At 46.9% G+C, this 21804-nt stretch overlaps 2 protein-coding genes across 2 annotated transcripts in view; both read left to right on the top strand.

Annotated features, from left to right (window-relative positions):
• Positions 1-21545, top strand: part of LOC137656126 (pre-mRNA-splicing factor 18-like) — a 65880-nt gene extending 44335 nt beyond the window's left edge. Inside the window, exon 2 of the mRNA XM_068390306.1 lies at positions 20232-21545. Coding sequence (XP_068246407.1) covers positions 20238-21284 — 1047 coding nt within the window. The 5' untranslated portion in view covers positions 20232-20237 and the 3' untranslated portion in view covers positions 21285-21545. The remainder of the gene's footprint in view (positions 1-20231) is intronic.
• Positions 15469-19279, top strand: LOC137656853 (uncharacterized). Its single transcript, XM_068391209.1, has 2 exons — positions 15469-15974; positions 17699-19279. Exons 1-2 carry the CDS (start codon positions 15590-15592, stop codon positions 18829-18831), a joined length of 1518 nt encoding a protein of 505 aa, XP_068247310.1. The 5' UTR covers positions 15469-15589; the 3' UTR covers positions 18832-19279.
• Positions 21546-21804: the final 259 nt, after the last annotated feature.

Here is a 21804-nt window from a genome sequence, read left to right as displayed (position 1 = left end):
AAACAAGGTGGTAGAAGTGAATGCGGACAACACCACAGCCTTGGCGTACATCTCCAAGCAAGGAGGCACTCACTCCCACACACTGTTCGTCATCGCAAGGGACCTCCTCATCTGGTCAAAAGATCGAGGCATCTCACTGTTGACGAGGTCCGTCCAGGGGAAATTGAACGTCTTGGCGGACTGTCTCAGTCGGAGAGGTCAGGTGATCCCTACAGAATGGACCCTCCACAAGGACGTGTGCAAGAGTCTTTGGATGACTTGGGGTCAGCCCACCATAGACCTCTTTGCGACCTCACTGACCAAAAGGCTCCCGACCTATTGCTCTCCAGTCCCAGATCCAGAGGCGGCCCACATAGATGCCTTTCTGTTGGACTGGTCTCACATGGACGCTTACGCATTTCCGCCGTTCAAGATCATCAACAAGGTTTTGCAGAAGTTCGCCTCTCACGAAGGGACAAGGTTGACGTTGGTTGCTCCCCTCTGGCCCGCGAGAGAGTGGTTCACAGAGGTACTTCAATGGCTGGTAGACGTCCCAAGGAGTCTGCCTTTACGGATGGATCTCTTACGGCAGCCCCACGTAAGGAGTCTTCATCAAAGCCTCCCCGCGCTTTGTCTGACTGCCTTCAGACTATCGAAAGACTCTCAAGAGCTCGAGGATTTTCGAAGGAGGCAGCCAGAGCGATCGCGAGGGCTAGGAGATCATCTACTATCAAGGTCTACCAGTCGAAGTGGGAGGTCTTTAGAGAGTGGTGCAAGTCCTCCTCTATTTCCTCTTCCAGTACCTCTGTAGCCCAAATTGCGGACTTTCTCCTGCATCCGAGAAATGTTCGCTCCCTCTCTGCTCCCACTATTAAAGGCTACAGGAGCATGTTGGCGTCTGTTTTCAGACATAGAGGCTTGGATCTGTCAAATAACAAAGATCTCCAAGATCTCCTTAAGTCCTTCGAGACCTCGAAGGAGCGTCGTATGTCAACTCCCGCTTGGAACTTAGACGTGGTCCTAAGGTTCCTAATGTCAGACAGGTTTGAGCCATTGCATTCAGCCTCCCTGAAGGATCTCACCCTCAAGACACTTTTTTTGGTGTGCTTGGCTTCGGCTAAAAGGGTCAGTGAGATCCATGCTTTTAGTAAGAACATCGGCTTCTCTACAAATAAAGCTACATGTTCGCTTCAACTTGGTTTTTTGGCCAAGAACGAACTGCCTTCTCGTCCTTGGCCTAAATCTTTTGAAATACCTAGTCTGTCAGAGATCGTAGTCAACGAAGTTGAAAGAGTACTGTGCCCCGTGAGAGCTCTTAAGTTTTACTTAGCTCGAACTAAACCTTTACGAGGTGGTTCTGAGGCCTTATGGTGCTCCGTTAAGAAGCCCTCATTGCCCATGTCTAAAAATGCGTTATCGTACTTTATTAGATTTTTAATCCGGGAGGCACATTCTCATTTAAATGAGAAAGATCGTTGTTTGCTCAAGGTCAAGACGCACGAAGTGAGAGCGATAGCAACTTCGGTGGCTTTTAAGCAAAACAGGTCTCTTCGAAGTATTATGGACGCGACCTTTTGGAGGAGCAAGTCGGTGTTCGCTTCATTTTACTTAAAAGACGTCCAGACTCTTTATGAGGACTGCTACACCCTGGGTCCATTCATTGCAGCGAGTGCAGTAGTGGGTGAGGGTTCTACCACTACATTCCCTTAATCCCAATATCCTTTTAATCTTCTCTTGAAATGTTTTTAATCTTGTCTTGGGTTGTACGGAAGACTAGGAAGTCTTTCGCATCCTTTTTGATTTGGCGGGTGGTCAAATGTCGTTTCTTGAGAGCGCCCAGATTAAGGGTATTGATGAGGTCCTGTTATAAGGGTGTTCGCCCTGGATATAACAGCTCCTGGGAGTCTTTCAGCATCCTGAGAGGATGGCTGGGCTTCGTGAGGAAAGCGGACTAATGAGGCAGAGTAATCGTCAGAGTCAGCTTCCTTACCAGGTACCTATACTTAAGTTGGTTTTTTATGAAATAATTGTCAAAAAACTCTTGAGCATATACGCCTTTATTGTATTAATACTGGTCTCTACCCACCACCATGGGTGTGAATCAGCTATTATATATTCACCGGCTAAGTTTAATATTTAAAAATGATATTTTGATTATAAAATAAATTTTTGAATATACTTACCCCGTGAATATATAAATTAAAGGCCCTCCCTTCCTCCCCGATAGAGACCCAGCGGACTGAGAAGAACTGGAGAAATTGACAAGTATATGCGGTATCTGGCCGATAGTCGGCGCTGGTGGTCACACCCGCAACCTTCACGGCAATCGCTCGCGAGTTTTTGGAATCTGTCGAGCCGTCGGAGACGTCAGCCATTATATATTCACCGGGTAAGTATATTCAAAAATTTATTTTATAATCAAAATATCATTTTACGATGGAGACCACCAAATCCGTTCTAGCAGCGGTCAGGGAGGGAGACTGGATGGTCTCTCTCGACCTGCAGGATGCGTACTTCCACATTCCTATACACCCGGATTCTCAACCATATCTGAGGTTTGTATACAGGAATGTGGTATACCAATTCCGAGCACTGTGCTTCGGCCTCAGCCCTGCTCCTCTTGTTTTTACGAGGCTCATGAAAAATGTGGCAAAATTTCTACATTTATCGGGGATTCGAGCCTCCCTGTACCTGGACGACTGGCTGCTCAGAGCGTCGTCCCGTCATCGCTGTCTGCAGGACCTTCAATGGACGTTGGATCTTGCAAAGGAGTTGGGACTGTTGGTGAACATAGAGAAGTCTCAGCTGACTCCCTCCCAAACGATTCTCTATTTGGGGATGGAGATTCACAGTCTAGCTTTTCCGTCTGCCACCAGGATAGAGCAAGCCTTGCTCAATGTCCGCCTCATGCTGAGGAAAGACCATTGCTCTGTGAGAAGTTGGATGAGCCTCTTAGGGACGCTGTCATCCCTGGAACAATTTATCTCTCTAGGGAGACTTCACCTTCGTCCTCTCCAGTTCCATCTAGACTCCCATTGGAACAAGAAAAAGACTTTGGAGGCGGTCTCGATCCCGATCTCCGAACCAGTAAAGACGTGCCTGAACTGGTGGGACTGCAATATAGGTCTTCGAGAGGGTCTGTCCCTGGCGGTCAAGAACCCAAACCACGTGTTATTTTCAGACGTGTCGGATTTGGGTTGGGGAGCGACTCTGGACGGCCTGGAATGTTCGGGTCTTTGGACGTCGGATCAGAGGAGCCTTCACATCAACTGCAAGGAGCTGTTGGCTGTTCACTTGGCCTTGACGAGTTTCGAGAGTCTTCTCCGAAACAAGGTGGTAGAAGTGAATGCGGACAACACCACAGCCTTGGCGTACATCTCCAAGCAAGGAGGCACTCACTCCCACACACTGTTCGTCATCGCAAGGGACCTCCTCATCTGGTCAAAAGATCGAGGCATCTCACTGTTGACGAGGTCCGTCCAGGGGAAATTGAACGTCTTGGCGGACTGTCTCAGTCGGAGAGGTCAGGTGATCCCTACAGAATGGACCCTCCACAAGGACGTGTGCAAGAGTCTTTGGATGACTTGGGGTCAGCCCACCATAGACCTCTTTGCGACCTCACTGACCAAAAGGCTCCCGACCTATTGCTCTCCAGTCCCAGATCCAGAGGCGGCCCACATAGATGCCTTTCTGTTGGACTGGTCTCACATGGACGCTTACGCATTTCCGCCGTTCAAGATCATCAACAAGGTTTTGCAGAAGTTCGCCTCTCACGAAGGGACAAGGTTGACGTTGGTTGCTCCCCTCTGGCCCGCGAGAGAGTGGTTCACAGAGGTACTTCAATGGCTGGTAGACGTCCCAAGGAGTCTGCCTTTACGGATGGATCTCTTACGGCAGCCCCACGTAAGGAGTCTTCATCAAAGCCTCCCCGCGCTTTGTCTGACTGCCTTCAGACTATCGAAAGACTCTCAAGAGCTCGAGGATTTTCGAAGGAGGCAGCCAGAGCGATCGCGAGGGCTAGGAGATCATCTACTATCAAGGTCTACCAGTCGAAGTGGGAGGTCTTTAGAGAGTGGTGCAAGTCCTCCTCTATTTCCTCTTCCAGTACCTCTGTAGCCCAAATTGCGGACTTTCTCCTGCATCTGAGAAATGTTCGCTCCCTCTCTGCTCCCACTATTAAAGGCTACAGGAGCATGTTGGCGTCTGTTTTCAGACATAGAGGCTTGGATCTGTCAAATAACAAAGATCTCCAAGATCTCCTTAAGTCCTTCGAGACCTCTAAGGAGCGTCGTATGTCAACTCCCGCTTGGAACTTAGACGTGGTCCTAAGGTTCCTAATGTCAGACAGGTTTGAGCCATTGCATTCAGCCTCCCTGAAGGATCTCACCCTCAAGACACTTTTTTTGGTGTGCTTGGCTTCGGCTAAAAGGGTCAGTGAGATCCATGCTTTTAGTAAGAACATCGGCTTCTCTACAAATAAAGCTACATGTTCGCTTCAACTTGGTTTTTTGGCCAAGAACGAACTGCCTTCTCGTCCTTGGCCTAAATCTTTTGAAATACCTAGTCTGTCAGAGATCGTAGTCAACGAAGTTGAAAGAGTACTGTGCCCCGTGAGAGCTCTTAAGTTTTACTTAGCTCGAACTAAACCTTTACGAGGTGGTTCTGAGGCCTTATGGTGCTCCGTTAAGAAGCCCTCATTGCCCATGTCTAAAAATGCGTTATCGTACTTTATTAGATTTTTAATCCGGGAGGCACATTCTTATTTAAATGAGAAAGATCGTTGTTTGCTTAAGGTCAAGACGCACGAAGTGAGAGCGATAGCAACTTCGGTGGCTTTTAAGCAAAACAGGTCTCTTCGAAGTATTATGGACGCGACCTTTTGGAGGAGCAAGTCGGTGTTCGCTTCATTTTACTTAAAAGATGTCCAGACTCTTTATGAGGACTGCTACACCCTGGGTCCATTCGTTGCAGCGAGTGCAGTAGTGGGTGAGGGTTCTACCACTACATTCCCTTAATCCCAATATCCTTTTAATCTTCTCTTGAAATGTTTTTAATCTTGTCTTGGGTTGTACGGAAGACTAGGAAGTCTTTCGCATCCTTTTTGATTTGGCGGGTGGTCAAATGTCGTTTCTTGAGAGCGCCCAGATTAAGGGTATTGATGAGGTCCTGTTATAAGGGTGTTCGCCCTGGATATAACAGCTCCTGGGAGTCTTTCAGCATCCTGAGAGGATGGCTGGGCTTCGTGAGGAAAGCGGACTAATGAGGCAGAGTAATCGTCAGAGTCAGCTTCCTTACCAGGTACCTATACTTAAGTTGGTTTTTTATGAAATAATTGTCAAAAAACTCTTGAGCATATACGCCTTTATTGTATTAATACTGGTCTCTACCCACCACCATGGGTGTGAATCAGCTATTATATATTCACCGGCTAAGTTTAATATTTAAAAATGATATTTTGATTATAAAATAAATTTTTTAATATACTTACCCCGTGAATATATAAATTAAAGGCCCTCCCTTCCTCCCCGATAGAGACCCAGCGGACTGAGAAGAACTGGAGAAATTGACAAGTATATGCGATATCTGGCCGATAGTCGGCGCTGGTGGTCACACCCGCAACCTTCACGGCGATCGCTCGCGAGTTTTTGGAATCTGTCGAGCCGTCGGAGACGTCAGCTATTATATATTCACCGGGTAAGTATATTCAAAAATTTATTTTATAATCAAAATATCATATTTAAATAGGGTATTACTTTTGGCATAGCTGAAATGACGAGCCATTAGATTTTCAACGAGGGTTAACCCTTTTACCCCCAAAGGACGTACTGGTACGTTTCACAAAAGCCATCCCTTTACCCCCATGGACGTACCGGTACGTCCTTGCAAAAAAATGCTATAAAAATTTGTTTTTTCATATTTTTGATAATTTTTTTTGACAAAATTCAGGCATTTTCCAAGAGAATGAGACCAACCTGACCTCTCTATGACAAAAATTAAGGCTGTTAGAGCAATTTACAAAAAATATACTGCAAAATGTGCTGGAGAAAAATATCCCCCTGGGGGTTAAGGGTTGGAAATTTCCAAATAGCCTGGGGGTAAAAGGGTTAACTACCCCCTCGCTAGTTAGCGAGGGGGTAGGGGAGGGGTAGCTAGCTATCCCTCCACCCCTCACACACCAGTGAGTATCTTCACTTTGCTTTTGGCTCGGGTGATGGTCAGACGTGTTTGCTCACCCTCGCTTATTGACAGCCTTAATTTTTTTGCTTTCAGTTTGTGTGTTTGAAAGTTGGCCTCTCTACTTTATCATGCAGAAGTGCCCTGGTTTACCTGACCGCCCTTGTGGGACTTATATGTCCTCGGTCGAGACGTACCCTCACACCTTGTGTCCGTTCTGCAGAGGTCAACGGTGTGATAAGGACAATGTGTGCAGTGAGTGTAGGGAGTGGTCTACCTCCCAGTGGGAGAGGTTTTCCCGGCGGCGGAAGAAGAAGTCCAAGCGGGATATTTCTCCTTCAAGGGCTGCCTTGAAGAGAGAAAAGTCCAAGGACTCTTCTTCCGTGGCCCGAACCTTCTCCGAAGCTCCCGCTCGATCGATCTCTTCCGAAAGGCCGTCGAGTGGTAGCGTAGGCCATTCTTTTGTTGACCGACCTCGGGGTTCGGGAGAGGGCGTTGCCTCCCATAGCGAGGCAGCTCCCCCTCCTACTCCGGGGGAAGATATTTCTAATGTGTGTAATGATGATTTGTTGCAGCTTTGGGCTTCCTTGGGGCTTAAGGGCTTGCCCTCTAAAGAAGCCCTGTTTGACATTATCCGGTTTGGGGCTGCTGTCAAAGAATCGCCGGTGGTAGCAGAGGTTGATCCTCTGTCTATCGTCGACGTTGTTGTGGCAGGGGCCTCCGATGGGATAGGTCAAACCTCTGATGTGGTTCCAGACGCAGCTGAAGGCTTAGTTTCTCCCTATGAACATCCTTCGGGGGGGGGGGGACTAAGTCCAACGGTCTCTCCTGCAAGTGTTTCTCCCCCTCGGGTGAGTTCACTAACAGAGACTCCTCTTCGGAGAACCGACGATGGCATGCCTGCTGCCCCCCCCGGGGTCGTATTCGTCGTAAGGCTCGTCCGCCTCTTCGCCGTAGGGGCCTTCCTTCTCCTCAAAATGGAGTTGGGAGGCACCTCTTCGGCTCCTCGCCCTCGCCGTCCCCCACAGAGGATCCTCCACTTCAGGCTTCGACCGTTGCTGCTGCTGCGTCCCCGGACCTGTCTGCTGACCGTTCGCCGTCTCCTACCAGACCTTCGGACCTGCCTTCTTCGTTCCTGGCTGATGACGCACGTTGGGGGGCGCCTCATCCTGTTATCCAACAGGCACCGGACCCTTCGGGGCATAAGAGGGCTTGCTCACAATGTGAGTAAGTCCCTTAAGGGCCAGGTTTCCCCTGTGCTCCAATGTTCTCCTGCGCGCTCGTGCGCAATTGGGCGCAAGCGCTCGCCTGCTGTGTTTTCAGAGACAACGCCCCAGAGACCTTCTGCAGAGACTCGCCATCGTTCTCCTGCTCGCCAGCGCGCTCCTGTTCGCCCGCGCTCTCCTGCTGCGCGCCATGTGCGCCCACGCCCTCCTGCGCGCCCACGCACTCCTGCGCGCCCACAATCACCTGCTCGTCAGCGATCGTCTCTTACTCGTCGACGATCTTCCCCTACTCGCCAGTGATCTTCACCTGCTCGCCAGTGATCTTCACCTGCTCGCCAGTGATCATCTGCTCGCCAGCGCTCACCTGCGCGCCCTCTCTCGCCGACGCGCCCACGATCTCTGGATCTGGGCGCAGGAGGGAAGACTCCCGTTCGTCAGCGGTCGCCTACGCGCCATTAAACCTCGCCTGCGCACCAGCCTTCGCCTGCGCGCCATCGATCGCCTACGCGTCACCGCGCACAAACTCCTGCGCTTGTTGATCGCCCTCCTGCGTGCCCACACGCTAGGGGTATTTCCCCTACACGTGCACGCTCTCCAAGGTCTCGCCGAGATCCTACGCCCTCCTGTGCCTCTCATTATGCCAGACCGCGCCAATGCGCGCCATCATTTTCCTGAGCGCCCGCGCGCTTCATCGCCTGCGCGCCATCGCACTCACCCATCTCCAGACAGCCTGTGCGCCCGCGCACAGACACTCCTGATCGCAGTCGTTCTCCTGCGCGCCCTGCGTGCCATCGATCGCCTGTGCACCATCGCTCGCCAGCACGTCAACGCTCACCCGCGCGCCCTCGCCATCTTCTGCGCGCGCGCGCGATTCGAAAGGGGTACCATCGCGCGAGCACCTGCGCGAGCCACCGCGCGAACCACCGCAGAGGCACCCACAGGAACCAGCAGGAACGAGAGCAGCCAGATCCTCCTCATCTCTCTCGCTCTCTCCCCCCCCCCCCCCCCCCCCCCCGCAAGCGTAGACCAGCGCTCTCGCAGGAGGGAGGGAATGTTTCAGAACGGTCCTGGATCCATCCTTCAACTTCTTCTTCCCTTTGTTTTCAGGCAGGTGCAGCAGTAGTATCCACTCCGAAGGATCGTCTGATCCCCTTCCCTTCTGAGAGTGTCTCTGACAGTTCCACTCTCAGTAAGCAGCCTTGGTTTGGGTCCCTATTTAGAGCTGTCGTTCAGGCCATTGAGCCCGCCTTCACTGAAATGGGACTCAAATCAATGGCGGCTCCGACCCCATTGAAGAGGAAGAGAGGAGTGGATCCCGTGGTGACTTCTCCGAGGACCAAGCTGGCCCCTAGGACATCCCTGTGGAAGGCTCCTTCTCCCCCCCAAACGTTTTCTCCCTCTCCTGCGGACGAAAATTTCGCATTCTCAGGAGAGGCTACCGAGGTGAGAAACCCCACCACGAGCCGGAGAATCGTCCTGGGCAGACCCAGAAAAGAGCCCTCGGACGTCGTTATTGGAGTCTTGTATCCCTCCCAGGAGGGAGTTGAAGGATTCCAAGACGGTCCCCAAATCATCCTCAAGGATTCGAACGGAACCCTCAAGACCCGCAGAGAACGTCCATGTGCCCCCCCAAGAAGAGCAATTGGGGACGGGAGACTTCGCTGCCAACTCTCCAGGAGGGGAGCCCCATGAATCTGAGCATGCCTTTTGGCAAGTTCTGACCCTGATGAGGCATCTCAATAGGATTCCCGATCCTGAGATGCCTCCTCGTGAGGGCAAGGACACGGTCCTGGACCGAGTCTTTGGCATTCAGAAACCCTCTAAGGCCAGTGCAGCTTTGCCCTGGTCCCAAGGGGTGAAGAGTGCCAGGGATAAGGTCGAGGCCCAGCTCTCCGAGCTCGCCTCTTCCAGCCGTTCCACGGCTGGCAACAAACTCCTCCCGCCTCCTCGAGTTCAGCAGAGGAGGTACTTTGAGATCACTGAGGAGTCTGCGTTAGCTCTTCCAGTTCACCACTCTGTGGAAGAGCTTACCAAGGGAGTCCCTTTCGAGAGACTCTCGAGCCGGCAAGTGTCTTTCTCGGCTAGAGAGATCTTGAGCCAAGAGAAGGTCGCGAAGTGTGCCATGCAGGCCACTTGATGGCTAGATCTTTGACTGGGATCTCTAGGCATCCTGTTGCGATCCGAGGACCTGTCCAAGGAGAGCACCAGGAAGGCCCTGGAGACCTTCCTCCTCTCTGGTACACGCACCAATGAGTTTCTGGCCCACCAAGTCTCGAACTTGTGGGCCGACACAATTCTGAAACATCGTGATGTGGTGACAGAGAGGTTCCACTTGAAGGTCCCAGCAGTCGAGGTTAGCAGGCTCAGACATTCATCCCTTTTAGGGAAGAATTTGTTCGAGACTAAGGATGTGGAACGAGGAGCCGAGAGGTGGAGGAAGACCAATCAGGACTCCCTCCTACATACGGCTCTTACATCCAAGCCCTATAAACCTCCAGCACCTCAACAACCTCGCCCGTCCAAGACAACGAAACCGGCAGCGGCAGCGAAGGCAACGGTGTTCAAGCAGCAGCTCTTTCCTGTCAAAGACAAGAAGGGCAGCAAGATGTCTTCCAGGGGAGGCAAAAATCCTAGAGGGAGCGGTCGAGGCCGCAAACGCTAGGATTGGCAGTCCCCCTGCATGTCCACTAGTGGGGGGATGCCTACAAAGCTGCGCGGACAGGTGGCAGGAACTCGGGGCCGATTCCTGGACGATCTCCATGATCAGTCAGGGATATCGCGTCCCGTTCATAACATCTCTACCTCCTCTGAAAGCGAATCCAGTGTCGTTAAGCTCCTTTGTTATGGGATCGGCAAGGGGCCAAGCCCTACGGGCAGAAGTCCGGACCATGTTAAAGGAGGGCGCTCTCCAGGAGGTCGTCGACGGCTCCCCAGGCTTCTTTAGTCGACTCTTTCTTGTAAAGAAGTCGTCTGGAGGCTGGAGACCAGTCATCAACCTCTCAGCTCTGAACAGGTTTGTCAAACAAACCCCGTTCAGCATGGAGACAGCGGACATGGTCAGACTTGCAGTGAGACCACAAGACTTCATGTGTACACTGGATCTGAAGGACGCGTACTTCCAGATCCCAGTCCATCCATCTTCAAGGAAGTACTTGAGATTCAGCCTAGACAACAAGATCTACCAGTTCGAGGTGCTGTGCTTCGGTCTCTCCACAGCACCTCAGGTTTTCACGAGGGTGTTCACACTGATTTCTTGTGGGCACACAGGATCGGCATCCGTCTCCTCCGCTATCTGGACGACTGGCTGATCCTGGCAGACTCGGAGTCGACCCTTCTTCGACACCGAGACAAGCTTCTGGGACTTCGCCGAGATCTGGGGATCTTGGTAAATCTCGAGAAGTCTTCTCTGCTTCCAACTCAACGACTGGTATATCTAGGCTTGACATTGGACACCAATCTCCACAAAGCCTTCCCATCAGACGACAGGATAGCAAGGCTGAGAAGGGTTGCAGATCCTTTCCTCAGACGAGAAGAACTCTCAGCCCAATCGTGGTTACGTCTCCTCGGTCACCTTTCCTCGCTGGCCCCTCTGGTTCCAAATGGTCGCCTCAGGATGAGATCCCTACAATGGCGACTAAAGTCCCGGTGGAATCAAGGTCACCATTCCCCGGACTTCTTGGTCCCAATGGGTCCTGCGTAACAGATGGACCTCCAGTGGTGGTTGACAGAGGAAAACATACGAAAGGGAGTGGATCTTCTCATCCTTCCCCCGGATTTGATGTTGTTTTCGGACGCCTCAAAAAAAGGGTGGGGGCCCCACGTTCTGAACCACAGGACCTCAGGCCTGTGGTCAGAATCATAAAAGTGCCTCCACATAAATCTGCAAGAGATGAAGGCCGTATACCTGGCACTTCAACAGTTCCAACAATACCTGGCGGGTCACTCTGTGGTGGTGATGAGCGACAACACCACGGTAGTGGCTTACATCAACAAGCAGGGAGGTACCTTTTCACAACAGCTATCCCATCTTGCAGAAGAGATACTGAGATGGACCGAAGTCCACTCGATTCAACTATCTGCTCGCTTCATTCCAGGCAAGAGGAATGTGCTCGGCGACAGTCTGAGCAGAGCAACTCAGATAGTGAATACCGATTGGTCTTTGGATCGTGTAGTAGCCAACAAAGTCCTGATTTTGTGGGGTTCCCCGACGGTGGATCTGTTCGCGACAGCCTTGAATTTCAAGCTTCCGCTGTACTGCTCCCCGGTGCTGGACCCCAAGGCACTCTGGCAAGATGCCTTCCAACAAAGGTGGGACAACATAGACATCTACGCCTTTCCCCCGTTCTGTCTGATGAGAAGAGTACTCAACAAGACCAGACTATCGGTCAACTTTTCAATGACTCTAATAGCTCCACTATGGCATCATGCAGAATGGTTCCCGGATCTTCTGCAACTCCTGACGGAACTGCCGAGAGAACTCCCTCCTCGACACGAGCTACTCAGACAACCACATGCCAACATTTTCCACAAAGCCGTAGCGTCGCTGCGACTTCACGCCTAGAGACTATCCAGCACCTCCTCAGAGAAAGAGGCTTTTCACAACAATTTGCGGACAGTATGTCTCGAGACCTGCGAAAGTCATCTGCAGCAGTCTACCAGGCAAAGTGGAAAGTCTTTTGTGGTTGGTGTCGTGGAAGGGGTATCTCTCCTCTCGATGCCACTATTCCAGCAATAGCAGAGTTCCTCGTTTATTTGCAGGAAGAAATGCGCCTTTCAGTCTCGGCAGTGAAAGGCTATCGCTCAGCCTTAAGTCTTGCTTTCAGGCTCAAAGGAATGGACATTTCTTCATCGCTGGAACTTTCTTTACTCATACGAAGTTATGAGCTTACCTGCCCTGAGTCGGAAGTGAGACCTCCTCCATGGAACGTGGTTCGAGTCCTCAGGTCTCTTAAGAGACCTCCCTTCGAACCTCTACGCCAGGCTTCTGATCGCCACCTGACCTGGAAGACGGTGTTCCTGCTCGCTCTGGCTTCGGCCAAGTGAGTCAGCGAACTTCATGGTCTCTCGTATGACATCGCCCATTCAAGGGGATGGGGGGGAGGTAACGTTCAGATTTGTCCCTGAATTTGTAGCCAAGACTGAGAATCCAGGAGTGCCGGACCCTCGGTTCGACTCCTTCCGGATCTCGGGTCTCCATTCTTTAACAGATGACCCAGACCATCTCCTACTGTGCCCAGTAAGGAGTCTGAGGCTCTATCTTAAGAGAACAGCTGCAATTCGTCCTCGAGTGCAAGCGTTGTTCGTGAGCACAGGGAGGACGAAGAGGAGGGTCACCAAGAACACGATCTCTGCCTGGATTCAAAGGGTCATCCACTATTCCCTGAATCCTGACCCTCCTCCGTCACGTCGCCCTAGGGCACACGATGTCAGGGGCATTGCTACGTCCCTGGCATTCAAGAGAAACTACTCTGTGACGCAGGTTCTTCAAGCGGGGGTCTGGAGGCATCAAACGACCTTCACAGCCCACTACCTGCAAGACGTGACCCACAGGAGGCTCGATACGTTCTCTATCGGCCCTGTGGTGGCTGCACAACAGCTGGTTTAAACCTCAGGCTCCTTAATGGACAAGTAGCAGAAGGTTGAGGGCATTGTTACCCGGTTTTAGACTGCATGAATGAAAAGGTATGACTGGCCCTTATTTTTTTCTTCATTCTCCCCTCTCTTGGGGAAAACAGCATCCTGGGTTCTCTGCACAGCTGACCTCAAACCACTGCAGGTAAACTATGTTTCCTTGTGTTCCTAGTATTAAGATTAATACTGTCACGTCCCCATACCCTGACGAGGTGATATTGGGATCGTCCTAGCCTAGAATTCCATCTAAAGGACTCCAGGTCAACTTCCTAGGACGAGTCACACTTCACTACTTCACACACCAACTTATGTAGGCCGCGGACCTTGCAGAGCAAGGCACTTGCGAGGTGCAGGGACTCCTTATCTTGGGTGCTAACACATCCGGATACTGAGTCCCCGGGCAAAAGCCAAAGCCAGTACGGCTGGGACTTACCACCCTACGTAAGGGTTAAGTCACCCTATTTAAATAGCGTGGTTTGTATTTCAGTTACGGAACAAATGACAAATTCGTAGATTATTTTGTATTTTTCCTAACCATACAAACCTTAGCTATTTAAACAAACTTGCCCGCCAGCCCTGTCCCCCAAGAAAGTCCTACCTCTAAGCAAAGTGAAGTTCTGGAGAGGGAGGTCTCAACCTTCCGGACTCACCAGTGGTAGCTTATACACCCCCCCATGGAACCCCCCCAAGCGGCGGCGCGAGCCCCAAACCACGCCCCCTTGGGCGGAGTTACCAGGGACGAGCGGGTTGACTCGGCAATGGAAGACACATTTCTGAAGTTGACTTCGGCACAGAACGTTCTCCTCTTTTTCCCTTCCGCTGCTCCCAACATTATTTGCTGATTTTCATTATTCTGCACTCAGCAACCAGAGTAATATCTCAGCCCACGGCTTAATTATGTCTAGGCAAATTCTTACCTCCGCGGAGGTGCATCGGCTTAGCGAAGACTCCAGCGGAGAGGAGAACGTAATCAGTAACGAAAAACGAACACAATTGACTGCAGATAGTGATATGCCTTCTAGTTCTGATATCGTAAATATGTTACTACAACAGAATCAAACTCTCATGCAAATTATCCAGAAAAGGTAAGGTTTTAAATTCTTTTTACAACGAAAACGTCATATGGAAAGCAGCTGATTTAGACTAATGACGTCACAAATGCAAATGGCGGCCCCCATACGTAAGGTTGTTATGATTTGAATGCTTAGAGCAGGCACTTCCGAACATAGCGTAAGTACCTTAAGCAAAGCATGTGCATGATTACTACACGATTAATTGGTATAAACAAACCAAATACTCCAATTTTTATATATTACAAAATTATAATTAAGCACACAAAACAAATTGCTTGCCTGACACATCAAAAGCACGCAGCTTAATAGGCAGTAGGCTAGACCACAGGTAAGTTCGAGCTTACATTTCTCGCTTTAAACCTATCGACACTAGCCTAGGCCCTGGGGGGCTATCTGATAAGGGTTACATATGAGGCAGGTCTAGTTTATTAATAATAACAGATTTAAACTTATCATTCACTTAAATATGGCACTGAATTAACCTAAGAGGGCTATTTGAGTCGTGAACCCCATTGCCTGAATTCAGCCTTCTAGGTCCGCTGCTGTCCATATTTACTATACCTGTTGAACAAAATTTCAATTAATCTATGGTAAATAAATCACTGATATTAAACATTCATCTCGGCAGAAGTGGTTCACCTGCTAAGAAGAATGAGGCTCCCCCTCCTACTAAGTGCTCAAGACGATCACCTGAATTACCTGAAAGTGCAAATTTAGACCTCTTTTCCTTTTATAATAATGGAGATGAAAGTGATTACGAAGATTTCAACCTTCTTACCTTCAATAAACCCATTCCTTCATATATTTCCACCAATTTCAAAGCTGAACCATCTTTTCATAGAGAAGGGAAAATTCAATTGAATAATTCACTAGTAGCATTAACTTTCAGTGAAGGCCATAGTGATAACCGGGATAAATTCTTTGTTAGTAGTCAAAATAAGGAGTTCTCAGACTTTTTTAAATTAATTAATACTCCAAAGTTGAATTTCTGGCCTGAAGGTAAGGTATTTGATGACAGTTATAAGAGAAAATTTTTTTATGACATTGAAAATATTAAAATGAGTATTTCTGCCTTTCAAGGGCATGCAGCACTGGCACACATTGTATACCCCTCCAAAGTAAATGACATTGATTTTTTGTCCAAAATTATTATTGGTCCCCTAAGGAGGAGCATAGACCTCATACAAAATTTGATAAGAAATTTCAGAAGCAGAGCACTTCCTAGATACCTCAAGGAAGAAATAAGAGATCTTATAATCAAAGCAGACATTAAAGAAGTTTGGAATTTAACTGAAGACCAAAAATCAGCCATTGCTGCCTGCTTTCACAAGGGTCCCCTCCTCAGAGGAGGGGCAGCAAACTTCAGGGGTAGGAAATTCAACTTCGGGGGCAGATTTCAGGGATGAAGGTTCAGTTTCCTCAAAGGTAACCCTAACTTTAGATTCAAGTCTCAGCCGCTTAGAAGAGGTAATAGGCGAGGTGGGTACAGGGGGGGAAGGTCACAAAATGGACAAGCTAATAGTTCAGGAGCCAGAGAAAAGAAAGACCCTAGAAATTGAGCCATGCTCCGCACCAGTTCAAAGAGAAATTTTTTCAGCACCAGTATTCTATGCACCAGTTGATAACGATGTTTACTCTGCACCAGTTAATAATGAGCTTTGCTCAGCACCAGTTAATGAGCTTTGCTCAGCACCAGTTAATAACGAGCTTTGCTCAGCACCAGTGGTTAATGAGCTTTGCTCAGCACCAGATAATAACGAGCTTTGCTCCGCACCAGACCATCATGACATTGGGCCAAATGCTATAAATCAAGATAGAAGTAAAGAGACCTTGCCTTTGGCCTCAAAACCAATGAATAACTCCTCCCAGAGCCCCCCAGAGAATAGGATAGGTAAGTCATTATTGATGAATATTGATAGTTGGAGAAAGCTTCCTAATGCCTCTTTTGCTTGTAAAATTATCAATGAAGGGGTGAGAATTCCGTTTAATAATAAACTTAAAGCCCAGAGGTCATTAAAAAGAACAGGTAAAGATAGATTTTATTCAATTAACAAGCGTAAAATATTGGAAAGTGAATGTGACAGACTGCTAAAACTAGGTGTCATAGAGCAGATCCCCAGAACTTCCTTTTACTACTCCAACCACATATTTTATAAATTCAAACCAGATGGAACAGTACGACTAATCTTTGACATGAAGGTGCTCAACACCATGATTAAAAAACCTTCTTTTACCATGCTCAAGGCCAATACTATATTTCCCTATCTACATCTAAACTCTTGGGCCTGCAAACTAGATTTAAAAGATGCTTATTGGCACATTCCATTACATGCAAGTAGCCAGAAATTTCTAACCTTCAAACTAGGTAAAAGGAAGTTCAAATGGACTGTGATACCCTTTGGACTAAAGACAGCACCTTATATTTTTTCAAAGATAATGTACACAGTGATCAAGTATATTAGAACTTCATATAACATCTTAATATTCAATTATCTTGATGACATTCTTATATTAGCAAAAGATTATGTAAAATGTAAAAATCACATTCAGCTAGTCATTAAGATCTTGTCAGACTTAGGATGGAATATCTCACTTAAAAAATCTACAATTGAACCGACTCAAAGAATTGAATTTTTAGGAGTGCATTACAATATGATTAAGAAAACTATGAATCCCAGTGGGAAAAACATAGAGAAGTGTGTCGAATTGGCCAAAGCTTTCTCCAACTCTGTTAAATCCGACCTGCATTCCTATCAAATGTTAATCGGAGCTTTAAATTTTAGTGCATCCTATACAAGCTTGGGAAGATTCCATCTTAAATATCTCCACAGATACCACAGTTATTTTAATTCAGGGTACAAAATCATCCCCCACACCTTCAAAAAATACCTAAAGCCATGGGAACAGAGACAAATGTACAGAGAGATTAACATTCCAAAACCACAGATAGATGCAGAACTTTTCACTGACGCTTCCAACCAGGGTTGGGGAGGTGCATTAGTAATAGCGGGTAATATGCTCTCAATAAATGGAACTTGGACAAATGAAGAATCCTCCCTTCACATCAATGTAAGAGAGTTATTAGCTTGCTTCTATTCTTTGGAACACTTCATCACAAGGTTATACAACAAGGTAGTCTTAATACATGTTGATTCAAAGGTTACTAATTGTTGGCTAAGGAAACAGGGTAGTATCAGAAACAAGTTAGCCCATGAACTAGTCAGGAAAATACTTAGTACCATGAAGGATCACAACATACAGATAAATTCCAGATGGATCAGGGGAGTAAGTAACACCATCGCAGATTCACTTTCCAGGGACCTGGGCTCCATTCACACAGAAACTTCACTCAGTGACAGTCTATTCTCCTTAATCTGCTCTGACTTCAATTTCACCCCGGAAATAGATCTGTTCTCAAATGGCTTCAATACTAAGTGCAAAAAGTTTTGTTCATCTCTTCCAAACCAAAAAGCCATCAGCAATAATGCACTTACGATTAGCTGGAAGGGATCAACACCTCTCTATGCCTTTCCACCAGGATTCTTACTACACAAAGTAGCTTTTAAAATCAATAAAGAATGCAATAATAATATGCTTTTCTGCACCATATCGCAGGGGACGGAACCATGGATTCCATTAGTGAAGTCAGTCGCGAAGCAGCACAAACGATATATTGTGAAGATCGAAGACTACCAGATAGTTCTCAAGGATTGTATCTCACCCTCAGCAAAGCTCCAATCAACTTTGATCGCCTTCAAAATTTAAAGGATCAGCTCCCTAACGTCTTTCCTCCTGAGGTTTGCTCCAAAATTGCTGTCAGCTTGAGGGACAGCTCCTTGCACAAGTATGAAAACCTATACAACATTTTTAAAAGTTTCATTCACAAGGAGTATGGAAGAGACAACAAATTCCCCCTGTTAGCAATTATTTTATTTTTCAATCACCTTATAGACAAGGGTCTGTCTTACAACACCCTGAAGAGCTACAGAGCAGCTTTAGGTCCTATCTTGTCAGGCTATTTCCCAGGTTACTGTCTTGCAGAGGACAAATATGTCAAAGCAATGATATCGGGAGCTAATAGAAGGAAACCTAGAAATTCTCACCAGTTCCCTGGCTGGGATCTAGACAAAGTAATTTCGTTTCTCAACACCACGAGAGATAACTCTACCTTACTACTGACACAGAAAACCTTGTTCCTAGTAGCCTTAGCTTGCCCTTTAAGAGCTAATCAATTTAACAATCTCAGCATTTCCAGGAGCACCTTCACCCCAGAACACATTGTCTTACGGAACCACCCTTCCTTCATGGCCAAAAACCAAAAGAACAACTACACGCCAATAGAGATCAGCTTTAGGAAGCTTCCTAACAGACCAAAAATATGTCCAGTCAGACAATTGAACTTCTATTTGGAATACACAAACAAAGTCTGTATGGAAAGAAACATAGACAGGAAAGACCACATATGGCTAGATGAACACTTCAAGATAATGTCTCTACAAAAAATGAGACAACTTTTTAGGGAGTGCATTTTCAGAGCCGACCCAAATGCAACTAAACAGTCAACGAATTTTCACTCTATAAGGGGTCAAGCTTCATCAAGACTGCTATACAATGGAGTATCTATACAAGAAATCATGTCCAGAATGAATTGGAGAAGCGACTCTGTCTTCAGCTCTTACTATGCTCTCCTCGGCTTACAGGGAGCTTTCGATGCTGTGGTCGCTGGACTTCATCTTCAAGCCCCCTGAAGCATCTGCCTAGCTACCACTGGTGAGTCCGGAAGGTTGAGACCTCCCTCTCCAGAACTGTAAGTTTACTTGTGAACGAAGGTTCTGGAGTGGGAGGTGAGACCTTCCGGACTCAAAGTCTGGGTCACCCTCCAACCCTTCCCCCGTGAGCCGAGGAGACCATGTACAGTACTTAGGAGGGAATATTTTAACAACTTCATAATTCAACAGAGTAGGCTATATTCAAGAACACACACATACAATCACTATTATTCCACAGAAAACAAACTAACTGGAATCTTTCAATATTCATATCAACCAAGAGAGCACAAGAAGATTGAATTTACTAGTAAAAAGACCTTTATGTCCAACAATTTGCACCTTCACAGTAATTCCTTCATAACTTGCACTACCAAGGTAAGCTCAACCACTTCTGTGTTATTTTTTGTTCTATTACAACTTCAAAAATGTGACTTCCATTGCTGAGTCAACCCGCTCGTCCCTGGTAACTCCGCCCAAGGGGGCGTGGTTTGGGGCTCGCGCCGCCGCTTGGGGGGGTTCCAGGGGGGGGTGTATAAGCTACCACTGGTGAGTCCGGAAGGTCTCACCTCCCACTCCAGAACCTTCGTTCACAAGTAAACTTACAGATACTCACCGGTGTGTGAGGGGGGGAGGGATAGCTAGCTACCCCTCCCCTACCCCCTCGCTAACTAGCGAGCGGGTAGTTAACCCTCGTTAAAAATCATTTCAGCTACGCCGAAAGTAATACCCTATTTAAATAGCTAAGGTTTGTATGGTTAGGAAAAATACAAATTATCTACGAATTTGTCATATTTGGAAGTAATACAACTCTAGTCATATTTGTCATGCCATCACCTTTTCCCTAGAAGTCATGCCTTCAATCTAAAGTAAAGGAGCTCACTGGATGAGTGTGTGAGCCGGGAGGCTGGTTTACTCCCCGCTACCCCTGCCAACTATCAGAAGGTTGTTGACACCTTGCGTGAAAGTTTTTATGGCTAAATCCAGCTTGCGCTGAGACATATATTCATAATAAAGAACTCAGGTTTGTATGGTTAGGGAAACTACAAATTACTTCCACATTTGTCTTTTTCCCATTACAGTACTTACTGTAAGAGTGAAAGAAGATTTACTGAATATTTTACCCTGTATAGTAAAGATTTCATTTCCACCTTTAAATTTCTAAAGATTCAGTAATTTGTTTCCAATATGTGTTCTGTAATAGTACACTATTTCATCTATAGCATGTCATGATTTGGTAGTGCCTTTCTTTTTGTAAAGTGATCTAGGAGCATTAATATATTTTACTTTAACCTTCTTCAAGATTTAAGTTGTGATAAAATTAGACCATTAATTTTTACTGAATTTAGCATAAAAATAATCCCCTTTCATTTTCTTTCTAGGTAGACATGTTAAGCCTTCTGAAAAAGGAGATTGCAGACAAGAAACGTAACTTAGAAGAAAGCAATGTCCTGACTAGTGGAAAGAAATACTTCAAACGTGGAGATCTGAGTGCAAAGCAATCTGAAGAGTACTGGCAACGACATGGCTACAGGTCACAGGATGGAAGTGATGGATGGGGGGAGTCCTCTAATAAAGATGGAAACTCCTCATCATCACAGGATAATGTAAATAAAAATCTTGGTGATGCTCCAGAACTACCACGTATTGAAGTCATCCGCCGGTTACGCGAACGTGAAGAACCAATTTTATTATTTGGGGAAAGCGACCACGATGCTTTTCGAAGATTGAGGAGACTCGAAATCTTAGAACCAGAAGTAAACAGAGGTCTGCGTAATGATTTCCAGGAAGCTTTAGAGCGTGTAGATCAGGCTTATTTGAATGAAATTTTGAAAACCGAAGACGGAGATGGAGCACGTAATGTGGCGCTCTCTGGAGAAAACATTACGATGGAAAGTGTTATTGAGATGGCCAAGGATCTCAATAGTGGTAATGCCACTAATGAATTGAGATGTAAAGTTGTTCTCAAGTTTGTCCAGCTTATTTTACAGTTATGGGGTAGTAAACACAACGCTAGACCTGAAGGAGAGAAAATGAGTGTGCGAGGAAAAATTGATTCTGCAACTTACACTCAGACCCAGGCCTACCTGAAGCCACTTGTTAAATATCTAAAGAAACGATCATTACCCGATGACATCATGGAGTGTCTTATTGAAATTGTTCAGCATTGTCTCGATCGAGATTATGTGAAGGCTAACGATGCTTACCTTCAAATGGCAATCGGCAATGCACCATGGCCAATTGGTGTAACTATGGTGGGTATTCATGCTCGTACTGGACGAGAAAAAATTTTCAGCAAACATGTTGCTCACGTATTAAATGATGAAACCCAGAGAAAATACATTCAGGGACTCAAGCGTCTTATGACAAAATGCCAGCAATATTTTTCTGCAGCCCCATCCAAGTGTGTAGAGTATCAAGCGGTGTCTCAGTAACTTTATGCTTCATTATCATCATCATTGTCACCTTACTTTATGTTTTTACATGAGATTTTCCATCCCAAGGTTAGCCATAAAAGAAAAGCCCTCCACTGTCTTCTTTCTTAACTCACAATCTTTCTGATTTCCTACCTGGTCAATTTTTATCTATCTCTTCATTTACGTAAATTGGTTTAAATTTTATTTTTAAGGTAATTCAAGATTATCATGACCATTATGTAATATGTACTGTACTACAATATATGTATTTTTGCTGAAGACTTGTTTCATTTTCCTTTAGAGAATAAATGGAAATTTGAGTGTTCTCTGTAACACACTAGGGTTTTTTAAATTCATTGCAGTACGGTAGTGTTTCATTATTTTGTAACCATAGGAAATGTATCAAACAGATGTCAAATGAGTTTGGGTACATTTTGTAATACTGTAGTGACAATTTTTTAAATTATAGAATTATATTTTTTTATTACACAACTATTCTGAAGGTTTGAGTGAGGCTGTGTGTGTGTGTGTGTGTGTT

The sequence above is a fragment of the Palaemon carinicauda genome, chromosome 17, assembly GCF_036898095.1.
Source record: "Palaemon carinicauda isolate YSFRI2023 chromosome 17, ASM3689809v2, whole genome shotgun sequence".
NCBI classification, from domain to species: Eukaryota; Metazoa; Arthropoda; class Malacostraca; order Decapoda; family Palaemonidae; genus Palaemon; species Palaemon carinicauda.
Note: the sequence above shows the minus strand (reverse complement) of the source record. Positions and strands in the feature narration are given on the sequence as shown.

What these genes read in the sequence shown, in the direction of transcription:
- LOC137656853 (XM_068391209.1), top strand. Translation starts at nt 15,590, where the DNA reads ATGGACAAGCTAATAGTTCAGGAGCCAGAGAAAAGAAAGACCCTAGAA. An exon ending in CCCCCCAGAGAATAGGATAG is followed by an intron (nt 15,975 to 17,698) that starts GTAAGTCATTAT and finishes ACCATATCGCAG; the next exon opens with GGGACGGAACCATGGATTCC.